Source organism: Tachypleus tridentatus, chromosome 9, assembly GCF_004210375.1.
Source record: "Tachypleus tridentatus isolate NWPU-2018 chromosome 9, ASM421037v1, whole genome shotgun sequence".
Taxonomy (NCBI): Eukaryota; Metazoa; Arthropoda; class Merostomata; order Xiphosura; family Limulidae; genus Tachypleus; species Tachypleus tridentatus.
In genome coordinates this window covers 152,753,769-152,769,205 of record NC_134833.1, presented here as the reverse complement: position 1 = coordinate 152,769,205, position 15,437 = coordinate 152,753,769, and the positions used below count along the sequence as shown (strand labels likewise).

The window sequence follows — 15,437 nt, the reverse complement described above, 5'->3', positions numbered from 1 at the left end:
TTATACATAGGTAGTTTGTCTCACACAATACACAACTTAGTATGTAGAATTATACATGGGTAGTTTGTCTCACACAATACACAACTTAGTATGTAGAATTATACATAGGTAGTTTGTCTCACACAATACACAACTTAGTATGTAGAATTATACATGGGTAGTTTGTCTCACACAATACACAACTTAGTATGTAGAATTATACATAGGTAGTTTGTCTCACACAATACACAACTTAGTATGTGTAGAATTATACATAGGTAGTTTGTCTCACACAATACACAACTTAGTATGTAGAGATTATACATAGGTAGTTTGTCTCACACAATACACAACTTAGTATGTAGAATTATACATAGGTAGTTTGTATCACACAATACACAACTTAGTATGTAGAATTATACATAGGTAGTTTGTCTCACACAATACACAACTTAGTATGTAGAATTATACATGGGGTAGTTTGTCTCACACAATACACAACTTAGTATGTAGAATTATACATGGGTAGTTTGTCTCACACAATACACAACTTAGTATGTAGAATTATACACAGGTAGTTTGTCTCACACAATACACAACTTAGTAGAATATGTAGAATTATACATAGGTAGTTTGTCTCACACAATACACAACTTAGTATGTAGAATTATACATGGGTAGTTTGTCTCACACAATACACAACTTAGTATGTAGATTATACATAGGTAGTTTGTCTCACACAATACACAACTTAGTATGTAGAATTATACATAGGTAGTTTGTCTCACACAATACACAACTTAGTATGTAGAATTATACATGGTAGGCAGTTTGTCTCACACAATACACAACTTAGTATGTAGAATTATACATAGGTAGTTTGTCTCACACAATACACAACTTAGTATGTAGAATTATACATAGGTAGTTTGTCTCACACAATACACAACTTAGTATGTAGAATTATACATAGGCAGTTTGTCTCACACAATACACAACTTAGTATGTAGAATTATACATAGGTAGTTTGTCTCACACAATACACAACTTAGTATGTAGAATTATACATAGGCAGTTTGTCTCACACAATACAACTTAGTATGTAGAATTATACATAGGTAGTTTGTCTCACACAATACTTAGTATGTAGAATTATACATAGGTAGTTTGTCTCACACAATACACAACTTAGTATGTAGAGATTATACATAGGTAGTTTGTCTCACACAATACACAACTTAGTATGTAGAATTATACATAGGTAGTTTGTCTCACACAATACACAACTTAGTATGTAGAATTATACATAGGTAGTTTGTCTCACACAATACACAACTTAGTATGTAGAATTATACATGGGTAGTTTGTCTCACACAATACACAACTTAGTATGTAGAATTATACATAGGTAGTTTGTCTCACACAATACACAACTTAGTATGTAGAATTATACATAGGTAGTTTGTCTCACACAATACACAACTTAGTATGTAGAATTATACATAGGTAGTTTGTCTCACACAATACACAACTTAGTATGTAGAATTATACATAGGTAGTTTGTCTCACACAATACACAACTTAGTATGTAGAATTATACATAGGTAGTTTGTCTCTCACACAATACACAACTTAGTATGTAGAATTATACATAGGCAGTTTGTCTCACACAATACACAACTTAGTATGTAGAATTATACATAGGTAGTTTGTCTCACACAATACACAACTTAGTATGTAGAATTATACATAGGTAGTTTGTCTCACACAATACACAACTTAGTATGTAGAATTATACATAGGCAGTTTGTCTCACACAATACACAACTTAGTATGTAGAATTATACATAGGTAGTTTGTCTCACACAATACACAACTTAGTATGTAGAATTATACATAGGTAGTTTGTCTCACACAATACACAACTTAGTATGTAGAATTATACATAGGCAGTTTGTCTCACACAATACACAACTTAGTATGTAGAATTATACATAGGTAGTTTGTCTCACACAATACACAACTTAGTATGTAGAATTATACATAGGCAGTTTGTCTCACACAATACACAACTTAGTATGTAGAATTATACATAGGTAGTTTGTCTCACACAATACACAACTTAGTATGTAGAATTATACATAGGTAGTTTGTCTCACACAATACACAACTTAGTATGTAGAATTATACATAGGTAGTTTGTCTCACACAATACACAACTTAGTATGTAGAATTATACATAGGTAGTTTGTCTCACACAATACACAACTTAGTATGTAGAATTATACATAGGTAGTTTGTCTCACACAATACACAACATAGTATGTAGAATTATACATAGGTAGTTTGTCTCACACAATACACAACTTAGTATGTAGAATTATACATAGGTAGTTTGTCTCACACAATACACAACTTAGTATGTAGAATTATACATAGGTAGTTTGTCTCACACAATACACAACTTAGTATGTAGAGATTATACATAGGTAGTTTGTCTCACACAATACACAACTTAGTATGTAGAATTATACATAGGTAGTTTGTCTCACACAATACACAACTTAGTATGTAGAATTATACATAGGTAGTTTGTCTCACACAATACACAACTTAGTATGTAGAATTATACATAGGTAGTTTGTCTCACACAATACACAACTTAGTATGTAGAATTATACATAGGCAGTTTGTCTCACACAATACACAACTTAGTATGTAGAATTATACATAGGCAGTTTGTCTCACACAATACACAACTTAGTATGTAGAATTATATATAGGTAGTTTGTCTCACACAATATACAACTTAGTATGTAGAATGATATGTAGGTAGTTTGTCTCACACAATACACAACTTAGTATGTAGAATTATACATAGGCAGTTTCAGCCACCTTACCCAACTCTTCACCAGGCAGTAATTTACCAAGTGGTACAGATTCACTTTTATGTATTGCTCAATGAAGGCATAGGTTATGGGGTCAAAACCATAACATAAGAGTATTTTAACATAGAGAACAGTCTGTGTATAATTTTATACAACAAAACTTTATTTCAGTTCACTGTGATTTTATTCTTGTAATTATCTGTAGTAAATTGCAGATGTTTACAAACACAAACCTTGCAATACAACACAGTTGTGTAGTATATATAATATAGGTGTTAATGTGATGTCTTCTTTACTGTCATGTCTTGTGTGAAGTTGTTTTGACCTGTCTGATAGACATGATTCATTAGACTACATGTCTAAGAGTTCTCTATGTAAACGTGTATGTTTGAGAACATTTTCATCAAAAGGGCACCAAGATTGTAGGATGAAGTTTTATGTTTATCTTTTATGGTTGAAAATGTCATAACAATAATTGTTCACAACTGATGAAATAACACATTCTTATCTTGATAGGTAAAAGCACAAGAAAGGTATTATTGTAAATCATACGTTGTCAGCTAAACGTCCAGAGCTAGCTAATTCTTATGAGACACATGTATTATTGTATTTGAGGCCAGAAATATCTTTAATGATGAATGTAGTCAACTAATGAACAAGTAAATTCTAATCTTTATTAATAGTGTACTTTGAATGTTGTATCTAATTAACTGTGATCTTTACTGAATTGTACATTTTTTAATTTAATTGTGATCTGGGTTTGTAGCTTCCTTTGATCAGAACTTAAGTGATCCTCAGGTTTACATGAAACACTTGGACCAAGAACAACTAATTTATATAATTCTAGTCCTAAGCTATTAGGCTTAACAATGTTCACATGTCTAGGATTTTTGTTTATAAATTACTGTTGCAACTTGTTGATAATTAAAAATGACATTAACAATAGTTATTTCTCAAATAACATTAAAAATATAATACATTTTCTTTGATTGGCGTAATAGTTTAGTAATGTTATGAATCATAACATCAGATATTTGTTTCTGTTAGCAAGTTGTGATGGACCCTAAATTTATGAGACTGAGCAAATACTTATTTCAAAACACAAACATACAGCAGCATTTAGAGAAAATATTTTATTCTAGAAAAAATACTCTATTTGTCATACAAAAATTCATTTCTCTTGAAGTTTCAAAAAACATGTCGTGGTAAAATATGAAACTTCTAAATGAGATCCAAGTGTAATAAAATCTTATACCATAAAAATCCATATGCTATAATTTTCTAATATGGTAAAAAAAATTAAGCAGATAAATTTGATTTGTTTTCCTTTTATTTACTAAAGCTTTAACTTGATTATATTTCAAATAATGTTAACCAGAAAACAGCAAAAAAATAGGAATATAATCTTATAATTCAGGAAGTTTTCATCCCACACAAAATATTGATTTCAATTTAATGAAAAATAAATTCATTATTGTACTGAAATTTAAAACTACATAAAAATGTATTAAATTTAGGAAAAACTTCAGAAACCTGATAATTATAGTTCAGAATACTTTATATTGTAATACATATATTGTGACATTATTCAACTATGATCTAACAAAAATTTCTGAATTATAAATCACAATACAAACATTTTGAAAATACTTTTTGTTTAGGAACAATAACCTCAGTGTTATTCAAAATAAGTGTTTCTTCAAACACTTATCTGTAATTTCTCCAACCAGTATGATATTAAAATATCTAAAGGTTTAGATTAACTGATCTTAAATTACAGTGAACTGTGTGGTGTACTTTATTATTGTCTAAGAACTTTCTAACTAAACAGTTTACTAGGAAAATAATGTTACCCATTTTGTTTTTTCCCACATCTTATGACGTTGTAGTAACTTCCTTCAAATTATCAAACTTTGTATTTTTACTTTCAGACAGAAATTAACAAACTGTTTTTGTGTTACGAACTTCTAATTCAGCAAGGTAGAAATTAGAGCACAAATGTTAACACAATAAATCACAAAACAATTTATAATTAAACATAAATTGATTTCTTATTTGAGTGAAAGGTCAACCCCAAATTTTATCTGTACGTTTATCATAACATATGTTTTCACTTCAGCTTCTTTTATGACTCGTTCACAAAGTTTATGATTTCCTGAAAGAGAAAGAAGAAAGTATCAGTAAAAGTAGATAAACAGTTTTATAAAACTAACATTTGTAACACAAACATTCATTTACACGTTACAACAGCTGGGAACATTCCAGTGCATTATCTATGCCCACCACTGGTATCAGTAACTGGGTTTTAGCATTATAAGCCTTCAAACTGACCACTGATTCATTAAGAATGAAAAAGAAAAAAAAAAAAGATTAATAATAACAGAATGTAATTCACTTTAAACATTAAACCTTCCTTCTCAGCATCACTTTCTGTAGTTCGTGAGGATTTAGTGAGTTACATTCAAAACTTAAACTTCTGTTTTCATGGCATGCCAATAAATATAACAAAAAATGTAGCTAATAAATACATATTTTAATAGTATATGAGTGTTAAGTTGTTATTTTTATAAGACAATATTGAAAACAACTTTGATTTCTCCTTGTATGTGAATTGTGACGTTTACTCTCTAGGCATCTCCTCTTCTCTAATTCCATTTACCATCCCTCAAAGAATTACAAAATTTAACAAACTACTCATTATGATATCGTTGATATCTCAAAAGTTGAGAGAAAAGAACAACCCAGGTAAGAACTTTATTGTTCTTCATGTGTATTCCTTCTTTGTTATTATAAAACTAATTAAATGGGAAACTTTTTATGCTCATTAAGGTTAAATCAGATAAAATAAAAAATAATAAAATGTTTTCAAATGGTATATTCCCAAACTGCTTGTGTGTAATGTAACTTAATAGTGTAATGTAAGCTGCACATTTGCCAAGTGAATTAAACCTTACAATGACATGAATAGTAGTAACAGGATTTGAAAGGCAAAAATCAATAAGATGTAAGTGTAATTATACGTATGATTTTAAAGCTATTTATGACAAACAAATACAGGGCCATATTACAATTTGAAGCCACACTATAAACAAAAGGGGTATTTAGATTTCAATTTTTTTACTGGTGGTTAAGAGGTCAGTCAAATTGATCAACCTTGGACAAATTTAAAATAAAGAAAATAACAAGTAGGATATAGTTTTACTGAAAAAAAAAGTTCTGAACTTTATTTAGGAGGTTTTAGAGATTATGCGAATAGAATTTTAGATTTTTAAAACAAAGAAAAGTACTTTTAATCTTATTGTGAAAATTACTTTGCACATGGGCTAGAATACAGAAATACTACATATATTAAGACAACCTTTAGTAAAAAAACTTAATTTAAAAACCTGATTTTTTGTGTACAAAACAACTATAATGTTTAATAAGTCTGGCAAATTTTGGGAAGAGACACTATGTGTGTTAAAACCTATTGTACAGAAACTACACCAAGTAGAAAATGGTTGAGGGGTTGGTTGATTCACCCAACCTTGTAGGGAGAGAGTTAAGATCACATTTAGGAAATTATTTTCATAAAGTTACATAAATCTGTTTATAACTTTCATGATTATATAACATTTACTATGGAAAAACTACTTCTCTATCCCTAATTCTGAACTGCTGGTGGCACCCACTGCTATTTCATGGTTACATTTTACCAGTAAAAAATGTGACTGGCCATCCATCAAATTATAATACCTTCACAACTGATAGGGTGAGGATGTTTGATGTTGGTTTTCAATCTCAAGACCCATGGGTCACAAGTTGAGTGTCATAGCACTCAGCCAAACCTCATACATGGAAGAAAACTTGAGTATCTCTATTTAAAAAAAAGCTCACCTTGGTCATGGTAAATTCTGGAATGCACAAATCCAACCAGATTGTGAAATGGTCACTATCTAGAATTTCTAGATATTTGGATGATAAATTTACACTCAGGAGTTGCTGTAAAGATGGGAAACAAATCTGTTTGTTAATATCCTTCAGCTGGTAAAAGTACCACAATGTTTTCAGCAATTAGGTAAAGCATTCTCACATGAACTTAGTATCAGTAAATGATTCATAATTTAATTGTTTTTAAACCTCCTCACACTGATAACTAGCTGATAGTCCTTTTTACTCACTATGTTCCCAACCAATAACTTTTTGAAGATGTTTTACAGGTGGATATCCAATGTAAATATATCATTTTTTGTTTTAAATCAAAGCACATAACAAATACTTTCATACATTGTTGTCCAACCTGCAGAACATAGCCAATATTATACGGTTTGCACAGAATAATGGAAAACAGTTTCCTTGAACAAATTATCATTTCAAAAACCTAATTTATTGTTTTAAATAGAACAGGAACTCCACCAAAGTACCTAATTAATGTTTTATTATATTTTATAAAACAAATGTAGTAGCAATCAGTGATGTCGAGAAAACCCACTTGTAGAGATATATATATGCAAAAACGGCAAAAAAAAGGGTTTACTTTTGTGAACCTGATGATGACCAAAGAAGGTCAAATGTTGTTCGCTCTTCTATGTAAAATATGTTCTCAACCCAAACGTGCCGTTTTTGCATATATAAATGTAGTAACAGCTGTGCAAAATATTTGTTAATGTTATTGCGAGAAGGAGTTATTGAGAAAAACATTTATTCAAGTAAAAGAGAAAACTGTGAAACAAGCCATTAAAAGAATTCCTAATTGACCAAATATTACTGAATAAGTTCTTCAGTTACAGTCTCCCATGAATACTTCAACTTTTCTCAACTTCACATTAGTAAAAAAAGTGATAAAATATTCTAAGTTTTTCTCAAATATTTTGCTTTATCTCAAGGGAATTTGTCTTCAAAGTGTAGTGAAAACCAAGTAACCTTTATTCGACATATTTAACTTGTCAATAAGTCAACTTTTATCTGGCTTCTCAATAGACAGTTACAGCTTTACCTCATGATACTCTTCAGACTGCTTGTGAAATTGTGGTGAGTCATACTGTGAGACAGCAACTATAAATCTACAATGTTGAAGGTGTTTCCGAAACTTCTTTTACCAAAAACATTGGACTGTTTCTTTGAATAGCATCTCTGTAAATGTTAAGAAACGTATTTTAACAATATTGAAATAACACACATATACTATGCCACTTCATGATAATACTAATAACAATACCAAAATCGGCACAATATTAAACAAAAATAATGAAACACTTGCAACACTGAAAAATAATAGCATAAAAACTAACATTACTACTCAATATAATATTATTCTTACATTTATCCCATTCAAGCAATCCACAAGTTAAAATAAAATGTCACATTTTAAATATTACAAATCCTAAAAAATTTGAATATTCTACATTTGTTGCATACCATAAGTTAATATGAGAGATGGATCAAGCATGTACTTTGTTTTTTCATTTCCTTATTTACCTTCTTATAATTCCTTTACATGCCACACACTGAGGGCACTAGAGAGCTAAGAAAGTCAGAGTAAATATTACAATGTGTGTACTGCATAGCTTCTATGTGATCTGGGGCTGAGAAATGGTAAACAATTCAGCAGTGAACACAGAAACTGTAGAGGGAATCCTGTGGGCAACCACCAACCAAAACAAACCATGGAAGATCCCACAGAGTTGCCTGATTTCAAATCATTTGTATAAACTGAAATGGAAGAATAGTTCGAAAAATGTTTGGCAAAGAGAAGATTGTATTTCCAATCAGGAGTATTTGCCTTCTTCAAATGACTCAAAGAAAGGTCACACTTGAGGATGGTAATAAGCCGTGATGAGATGGGCTGACCTGTGGAGACAGCAACATTATCAAAGAATAGACCCAATTCAGCTATCTATGCCTGAATATAAAGATCAAAAGAAACAATGGAAGATCATCTGTTCTGAAAAAGCATGACTCACTGAGGAAGGTAAGCACAAACCCAGATGGGATGCTGTGGTAAGGATCAAAGTTTTGAAGCATACATTAAAGACAGTTGTAAACAGCAGAGGTGCAGAGGAGGTTCATGAGACTCAGTGTACAAACTTTAGATTAATAAAGTGTAAAAAAGCCCCCATGCAGAGCTAAAGCTCCAGATGGTGAATGAGGTCCAACATCTTCAGGTCCGAGGTTCTAGTAGAACCACAAACCACAGATCATCTCCCCCCAAAGGTGGAAATGTGGGCAGAAAGGATGTTCAGTGCCCTTGTGCACTTGATGCATAGCTGCTTCTTGAGTGGAATGAAAGTCAGCTTACAGTCAAATATAAGCCAACTTTGCTTCAGGGACCACAGGTAGCATAACTGCACCGATATAGAGCTCAGGATGTGGGTGAATACCCCAATGGTGCCAAAAGTGCACAATGCAAATAGTTTCAGGGATAAGGTAAAACTTTAATATTGTATGATTCAAGGGACCAATAAGATGAGCATTAACCATTCTCTCCAAGAACTTACAGAAACAGCTCAAAGTAATTGGGCAGCAGTTTGGGATCCTTCCCATGCTTCGAAAAAGGGAGGACAATAGCCTAGTGCTAAGCATCAGAAAAAGTATTCTCCTGCCAAATTCAGTTTAAAACAACCAGAAGAATAACAAGAGAGGCAGGAGATAGATGATGCAGCATCTTGTAGTGAATGTTGTCAGGTACAACTGATGTACTGCCAGACCAATGAAGAGCAAGCTTGAGTCCCACCAGTTTAAAGGGACAATTATACTCGATGATCAGCCTGAAAGGAAAGAGGTGATCACTTTCTGTCCGAGTCTTAATGGGCATCACAAGCCATCAGAAAGAAAGATCCAAAGGGGGGCAGAAATATGCTGCCCACTGACCTCACAAATCTTGTCCCATATGACTCTGAAACTGGTGGTAGAAGAAATGCTAGCTGTGTACTTAAAGATTCCTTCCCGCTTTGATGTCTGACCTTCCAAGCATGTGCAAGGGCCTACTGAAAAGCAATCTGGTTTAAAAGTGTGGGATACCTACGAAAGGTATTGCAGGCCTGTTTTTGAGCCTTCCATGTTATATGGCAGGCAGAATTCCATCATGAAAGCATGGAAAGCATCTCAAGGTTTTCAGAATACACTGGACAACTGCTTGAATAATACAGTCAGCCACTGCTGCCATACAGTTGTGTATCGATGGCTTAAAGACAATGGTAGAATCAAGTTCTGAGAGAGTAGTGAAAAAAAAGGGCCAGTTAGCTTGGTTCAACTTCCATTGAGACACAAGGGTCAGTGGCATCAACCATGGTCAGTCTCTCTCAAAATGATCACTGCCCCATAGTCTTCCAGCATAGAGTAAGAGGGGTGTGAACCACTACAGTTAGTTTTAGTTTTCACGCATAAGCATTGTAGTCTTTGCCACCACAATGAGTACACTTTAAAGAACCATGACATGATGTCTTTGAATGACTGAACTGCTGACACTTAGAAACACCTGAGAAGGTTGAGAATGTATGGCTGTACCTGACAGTTCAGATAACCTGCCTTCACTGTGGCAGGTGGACATGGTGATGTAAACATCAAAATCAGAACATTAATAGGCATCATAATTCCATCTTTGCGAGTGGTCATTTGGCACACTGCAGAAACGCCCTGGCTGGAAAAACCAGCAAGGATCTCCAACTCAGGAATGTTCTTCAAGTCCCTTTCTACAATAACTCCTCTTGAAGAATTCAAGGTAGCACAAGGAGTAATCTCAATGGGTATATTTCTAATACTTTGTGTATTCAAGGAGTTTGGTGTGTTGTGAGATGTTTCCACCAAATATCTCCTGGGTGCTGCTTCCTTACTGACTTGAGGGAGCCCGAAAGCCTTTATAATCCTTGTTGAATGAAAAAGGGGGACATCTGCCCTAAGGATTTCTCAGATAACAAATGCAGAATGAAAAATCGAGGTATTGCGTCCAACTTTGACGGTGCCACCCCAAGACTGCCCATCCAGAAGAATTTAAGGCCACCAGTATCGTCTCCTACCTTACACGAGTTGCCATGCACATCAAACACATGGGTGGATATTCAGATCCTATATAAGATGAACTGAAATTACAGAATCTTCTCTGGGAGGTTCCCCTAACCACGTATAGGAACCATCTCAAGGGGCACTTTTGTGCACATGGTTCATGTTTTTGAAGAGTACTTGTAACAAAGTTGCCAATGAGCAGTTAAGTACATATAGTTTAGAAAAATGTATATTATGGGTTAAATGTTTCTGTCAGAACATCTATGATAATGAGAAAATGTTAAGTTTTATACAGTAGTGGTGTACAGCTAGAAATCAGCAACAACATGCAGTAAAGCAGTCACATTTTGTTTAACAAACGTCTAGTATAACAGCTTAAAAATCCTGTCATAAAGAGAAAAGAAAATGCATATTATTTCCACTTTATTTTTAAATTCTTCTGTGAATAACTTAAAATGTGAAGATTTCACAAAAAAATAAAACTACTGATAAACAGCTGGAACATTTATTGACACAGACAGCTCATCTTGTCTAATCTGAAATATCAGTTATGATACAAATTAATGTAATGAATTGCTGTAGTAGGTGATCCTTGAGGTAAAGCATCTGATACATTGTATTATCACTTTTATTTTCATCAAGATGTTGGTCAAAATACAAATGTTCTCTAAATAACATGTTGTATCAAACATGTTTTATTAATTCTCCAAGTAACATGTTGTATCTAACATGTTTTATTAATTCTCTGAATAACATGTTGTATCTCTAACATGTTTTATTAATTCTCTAAGTGACATGTTGTATCTCTAACAATGTTTATCATAGAAAAGCTCTGTAACAAAAGTGCTGAAATAGTACATCACATGCCGAGTTCTAACGGTTGTTTCTTTACTGATAAAGAACTTATTACAAAATACATATGATGTTTATGTTTTTAATTTTCTCTCTCAACCCACTTCAGTTTCAGTTATGATTCTTTGGCCTAATGTTTAACAATATACCACAAATATTATCTTGCTAGGAACAGTTATTTTGTGAAGACTTCAAAAGTTTCACTTTCAGTGAAATTTATCACTTTAAATTTCAAACATACTTTAGATTATTCTTCATATACTGCAAACAGAAAGATAAGATCAGTGTCATGTTATCTGAAGAATAACAATGTTTGAAGACAAACTTACTAGGTGTCTTCTACTGTATTTTTTAGCATCTAAGAATACAGTATTTTCTTGTTCATTGGTGAGGACACTTACCTTGGGATGACATTTCCCACTGTGTTATCTTGACTAATTACAGTGACACTTTTTTCTCAGACTTGATGTCCTAATTTTGAGGACTGCAGCATGTTCAAAACCTTTGAATCTAATTACTTCAAATAAGTACTAAAGTGTTGGTAGAAAACCATTTAAACACATGGAAAGATGGAAAAATGTTTTAGCACAAGTTTTCTGTTCTTAGTTTTTGTCACTTTTCTTTAAAAACTGTTTTATTTTATTATCTTTGTGGAAGTGTTATAATATTTTGTGTAAATCATATGCACTTCAGAAACAGGTCTAGTCTGTAATATATATATAGACCACAACGACACTTACACAAGTGGCTGTAAAACCAAACCATACTTGTAGCTTTTCTATTATGTTTTCTTTATTTTTAATTTTTCTTACCATAAGAAACCACTGTGATTTTTATGAATGTTCACTGTTACCAAAGTGGTGTGGTCACAATCTGGAAATGATGGTTCAGTCTTTATGCTAAGTTTGTCAACAGAGTCCACGAAACTAAAGTAGAAGTCCACAAATACAATTCATACAACTATTACAAGAACTGTTTCCACCTTCAAAGAAGGCAAGCAAGTTTCACCTTAACACACCAAGTTTTTAATTACAATAACTTAATACTATACCATAAGAAGTTTCATTTAAAAATAATAGGTAAAAATCCTACTTACTCAGTAAAATTCCCCAGTTCTGCCCAAGATGTCATCATTATGGGACACATATCAAAGACACCCGATAACAATACAAAACCTAGAATAAAGCAACAAATAACAAAATTATAATTTTCCTCCATTGAAAGTTCATTCTTACCTTCTCTCACATAAACAGCTATTCATTCATTGCTGCCCTCTGTATACAAAAATTTGTTTTTGCACGTAACAAGCCTTGACACAAACCTCAAATCAACAGATTCAAATGTGTCTTGCATGTAAATCATAATGCAATAACCCTCCACTAATAAGTGTGCAACACAACCTCTAAATGCATGTGACACCCTCTATACAATTCTACCAATCTATCACTGTATTTTGATAAATACTTACTGAAAATATATTTTCAGTAGAAGAAAATTACAACTTCCAATATGATACATTACCTTTTCTCACATAAACAGCTAAAATCCTACATTGGATAAGTGAAGGGACCAGTTTAATGGTAAAACAAGGCAGTCTTACTCTAAAGTATCCAAAAAAACACCCTAAAAGGGGGATCTCATAGTAGAGGATCATTCATGGGAGACAGACTCCACATGGCAAGTCAACTATGTCCAAAATCTGGACTGCTGGGAACTGACATCCACACAAGGGTCGGATGATGAGCATATTGCCAGTAAGTCAACTACAATCTAACATCTAGGCCACCAGGAACAAACATGCACATGGAAGTAGGAAAGAGGATCATACCATCTTCACCTCAAGTTCAGCAGGCCAGAGAGAATCTCCTATCTCCCCACGCTTTGAACACAGACACATTATAGTAAAGTGAGAAACTGACTGACCAATCCAGGAAACTGACACCCAGACATCTGGTATTGTAAAAATGTCACTTTAATGTAAGCTATCTCACTCAAGCCAAACCTGAAAGGAACTACCTCTAGTGCAATGACAACCTTAGTGTAATAAAGTCATCAAGGGATAACATTAGAGGTAGAACCATATTAATATGAAAAATCTCCACCACGACCCACAACACAGATGGAGGAACAAAAATATAATTGAGTGAGGAGACACCTGTAATACATGTGAGAGAACCTATTAATTGGTCCAGCACAGATTTCAAATCTCACACACTGAGAACCAACATCAACATATAGAGTAGGATGCAGGATTCCAGGCAAGAAAATGGACTGCAATTTTGACAGCTCACTCCAAAACTATTACATCTTCTCAGGAGCATCAAATTGTAAGGCATCTCTTAATCTACACACCACCCTGCTCTCAACTAAATGATTTTGTCATTATATCCTATTTATCACTGTCATATTCAAGAGGATGCTCCAATGGTCCACTAATAAATGGAACAGGGGAGGAGAAAAGTGTTAGAGAGTCTGGAGAAACAATAACACTGGAGACAGTGCAGTGGTTAACTATGAAAACAGTATTTTCAAAAGCATACTGTATTTTATTTATTCAATATAAGACATGGCATAGATGAGCAAGTGTCCACCTTCTGCTTTACCAATAAATCGTGGGAGAGCGTGATCCAGAACAGGCATACTAATGAAGCGAAGAAATCATGAGGACAAACCTGTAAGTTATCTTGTGGAACACCCTGTTTCTATAATGAGCAACATGTTATAGTGATGTAAGTTAGAAATAAGTAGTCAACATGGCCTTGCAGTGCAGATTTGACTGTAAGAAGTGTATCTGGTCAGACACCACTTGAAACAAAGAGGAATCCAGACAGTAAAATAAGTTAAAAAAAAGAAAGAAAGGAGATATATAGATAATTTCCTCAGTAACAATCACACCAAAATCTAATGAATGGCTACAGGAAAAAGAGAAAAATGTAGTGATCCGATGCAGACTGAAGAAGAGGAAGATGTAGTGATCTGATGCAGACTGAAGATGAAGATGTAGTGATCCAATGCAGACTGAAGAAGACAAAGATGAAGTGATCCGATGCAGACTGAAGATGTAGTGATCTGATGCAGACTGAAGAAGGGGAAGATCTAGTGATCTGATGCAGACTGGAGAAGATGAAGATGTAGTGATCTGATGCAGACTGGAGAAGAGGAAGATGTAGTGATCCGATGCAGACTGAAGAAGAGGAAGATGTAGTGATCTGATGCAGACTGAAGATGAAGATGTAGTGATCTGATGCAGACTGAAGAAGACGAAGATGTAGTGATCTGATGCAGACTGAAGAAGATGAAGATGTAGTGATCCAATGCAGACTGAAGAAGACAAAGATGAAGTGATCCGATGCAGACTGAAGATGTAGTGATCTGATGCAGACTGGAGAAGATGAAGATGTAGTGATCTGATGCAGACTGAAACATGAATGTTGCCAACTGGAGAATTTCATCTGATGGATGAAGGGAGTGAGATAACAGGGAAAAGATAAAGTGCTGATTTGATGAAAAAACACCTGGAACAAATTACAGGAAGATGACAATAAAGAATAAGCCAACTGAATTAAAAGCTGAACCCAACTGGTCAGGATGAAAGAAGAAAAGTCACAAATAGAGGATGTCTGCCAGGGAATGAATAGGCAGAAAAGGTCAACAAGGAAGGAAGCCTTGTAGGCAGTATAACAACAAAGAACACAGACAGGACATTGTACTCTATCTGGATCCAACCAGTGATGAAGG

The 15,437-nt window shown here is 33.5% G+C and overlaps 1 protein-coding gene across 7 annotated transcripts in view; it reads right to left on the bottom strand.

Moving 5' to 3' along the window:
• Nucleotides 1–3,930: 3,930 nt before the first annotated feature.
• The window catches only part of LOC143226672 (kynurenine formamidase-like), a 38,129-nt gene continuing 26,622 nt past the window's right edge, over nucleotides 3,931–15,437 (bottom strand). For 6 of the 7 annotated variants that reach the window (XM_076457947.1, XM_076457950.1, XM_076457951.1 and 3 more), the window contains 4 exons: nucleotides 12,796–12,874; nucleotides 7,843–7,979; nucleotides 6,744–6,848; nucleotides 3,931–5,022 (listed from right to left, as the gene is read on the bottom strand). In XM_076457947.1, coding sequence (XP_076314062.1) covers nucleotides 7,910–7,979; nucleotides 12,796–12,874 — 149 coding nt within the window. In that variant the 3' untranslated portion in view covers nucleotides 3,931–5,022; nucleotides 6,744–6,848; nucleotides 7,843–7,909. Of the gene's footprint in view, nucleotides 5,023–6,743; nucleotides 6,849–7,842; nucleotides 7,980–12,795; nucleotides 12,875–15,437 lie in introns of those variants that run through there. The other variant, XM_076457953.1, reaches the window with a different exon arrangement.